Genomic DNA, 2,614 nt, shown 5'->3' with positions numbered 1-2,614 from the left:
ATGAAATATTGCTTTTCTTTTCTTTTTTATCGAGAGGTTTTTGCTATAGGGCACGTGCACTGGCCTAAAAGACACAGAGAGACAGAGAGACAGAAAGCAAAAAATCACCCCCCAGGGGGGATGGCCATGCTGCAATTCCTTCTCCTCCATTCTCCTCTCAGGATCTTGGGCACGCACACACACGCACCCGGTGCGAGTTTAAGCCACCCAAGCTAGGACTCGAACCATGGTCGACTAGACGGGAGTCGAGAGACGCAATCATTACACCAACTGCTAGCCAACTGCTGGTCCCTAAACTAATTCTTCTTAAAAAAGAAAAAGAATTATTTACTTAGGGGGCTAGCAGGTGGCATGGTGGTTGGGACACTGGACTCCCACATGGCCAACTGTGGTTTGAGTCCTGGACCTGGCAGGCTTGTTTTCTCACTTTCTTTCTCACTGTCTCTGTCTCTTTCTGGCGAGCTCACATGCCTTACTGCAAAAACTCTAAAAGCGAAACAAAATGAAACTTGAACATTTCACTCTATAGAGTCAAATATTGACTACGATAGGACCAGAAGTTGGTGTAATGGCTATGTCACTGAACTACCATGTAGTCGACCGCAGTTCGAGTCCCAGACCCGGTGGCTTAAACTCACACCAGGCGTGTGTACGTGCATGCCCAAGATCCCGAGAGGAGAATGGAGAAGAAGGGATTGTGGTGTGGCCATCCCCCCTGGGGGGTGGTCTTTCTGTCTCTCTGTCTGTCTCTCTCGGGCAAGCACACGGTCCCTGTAACAAAGAAAAAAAAAACTCTCAAAAAAAAAATATTGACTATGATGTCAATGTAGGATGCAAGGAGACCTAGTAAGCAGGAGGTCTGAGCTTGGAGGAGAACATGGGGAAGAAAGCAGGGAAGGATGAACAGGACCTGATGCTGAGAAAGTGAGAGAGGAACCAGCAGATAGCGTAACGGTTACATTGCTGGACTTCCCCATAATCCACTGCAGTTCGAATCCCAGACCTGGCAGCTTAAACTCACTCCGGATATCTGCGTGTGTGCCCAAGATCCTGGAGGAGAATGGAGGAGAAGGGACTGTGGCATAGCCATACCCCTGGGGGGTGATTTCTCACTTTCTGTCTCTCTCTCTTGTCTTTCCAGCAAGCGCACATGCCCTCTAGCAGAAACCTCTCCAAAATAATAATGATAATAATAAAAATGAGAAAGAAAAGAAAAGCAAGTGAGAGAGAAGATGATGTCCACCTTGGGTCCTGGGGCATGGGGCAGCTCCCTGAAAATAGGAAGCAGAGAGAGAGGTTGCTTTGAGGGCACCCCTTTCCATTTGCAGTCCTGGGGTTCCTGCAGAAGGGATGCTCCCAGGCTTCTGTGTGTGTGAAAGACTAGCTTCCTCTCTCGGTTCTGGCCCTGCAGGAGTCCCAGTGAATATATCGCCACCATCTTGGAGCTCAGTGCCCTGGTGGTGAAAAGACAACAGCAGCTCCTCCTGCACGCGGACGCCCTGTACTACCTCACCCCTGCTGGGCGGCGCTTCCGTAGGGCCTGCCGCCTGGTGCATGACTTCACGGAGGCCATCATCCGGGAGCGGCGCCGCACCCTCCCCAGCCAGGGGGTGGACGACTTCCTCAAGGCCAAGGCCAAGGCGAAGACTTTGGACTTCATCGATGTGCTCCTCCTCGCCAAGGTGGGCTTCTCGGGGATCCGAATACAAGAGTTACAATAAACCTTGATGGGAACCAGCAGTTAGTGTAATGGCCATGTCGCTGGACTCCCATGTAGTCGACCGTGGTTCGTGTCCCGGACCCGGTGGCTTAAAACTCACGCTGGGCGCGTGTGCGTGCGTGCCCAAGATCCCGAGAGGAGAATGGAGGAGAAGAGATTGCGGCGTGACCATCCCCCCTGGGGGGTGATTTCTGCTTGTTGTCTCTCTGTCTGGTGAGTGCACGCCCCCTATAGCAAAAGCCTCTCCAAAAAAAAAAAAAAAAGGAAAAGAATAGACTTTGATGTGATATGTAGGATCAAAGAAGTTGATTTTGATGCAGAGGACCCTGGGGAGCCGTGGATGGGGCTTGGGAAAGACAGGAACAAACTGCACATACTTTTTTTTTCTTTTTTTACAGAGATTTGGTTGTGTGTTTTTATTTATTTATTTTTTAGAGATCTGTGCTATAGGGCTTGTAAGCTTGTGGAGAGACAGAGAGAGAGGCAGAAAGTGAGAAATCACTCCCTCTACCCCCGCAAGGGGATTGGCCACACCACAATCCCTTCTCTTCCAGTCTCCTCTCGGCATTTTGGGCACACGCGCACATGCACCCAGCGTGTTTTAAGTCGCCAGGTGTGGGACTGGATCCGTGGTTGACTTCGTGTGAGTGTGATGTAACTATTACGCCATTTGCTGGTCTCTCTTTGTTTTTCTTTTCTGAGATTTTGCGCATGCACACACACGCACTCAGCATGAGTTTCAAGCTACCGGTTCTGGGATTCAACCGCACTCAACCATGTGGGAGTCTAGTATTTTACCCACCACGCCCCCTGCTGGGCCCCTGGAAATAACTTTTATAGGTAACTGTAGCAGGCTACCTAGGAGGAGCAAAAAGGACGCGGGAGACCAGGGAG

At 50.5% G+C, this 2,614-nt stretch overlaps 1 protein-coding gene across 1 annotated transcript in view; it reads left to right on the top strand.

Moving 5' to 3' along the window:
• Positions 1-2,614, top strand: part of LOC102469671 (cytochrome P450 4F6-like) — a 24,081-nt gene that overhangs the window by 8,450 nt on the left and 13,017 nt on the right. The window contains exon 7 of the mRNA XM_006162284.2: positions 1,412-1,711. Coding sequence (XP_006162346.1) covers positions 1,412-1,711 — 300 coding nt within the window. The remainder of the gene's footprint in view (positions 1-1,411; positions 1,712-2,614) is intronic.

Source organism: Tupaia chinensis, unplaced genomic scaffold, assembly GCF_000334495.1.
Source record: "Tupaia chinensis unplaced genomic scaffold, TupChi_1.0 Scaffold139785_1, whole genome shotgun sequence".
NCBI classification, from domain to species: domain Eukaryota; kingdom Metazoa; phylum Chordata; class Mammalia; order Scandentia; family Tupaiidae; genus Tupaia; species Tupaia belangeri.
Note: the sequence above shows the minus strand (reverse complement) of the source record. Positions and strands in the feature narration are given on the sequence as shown.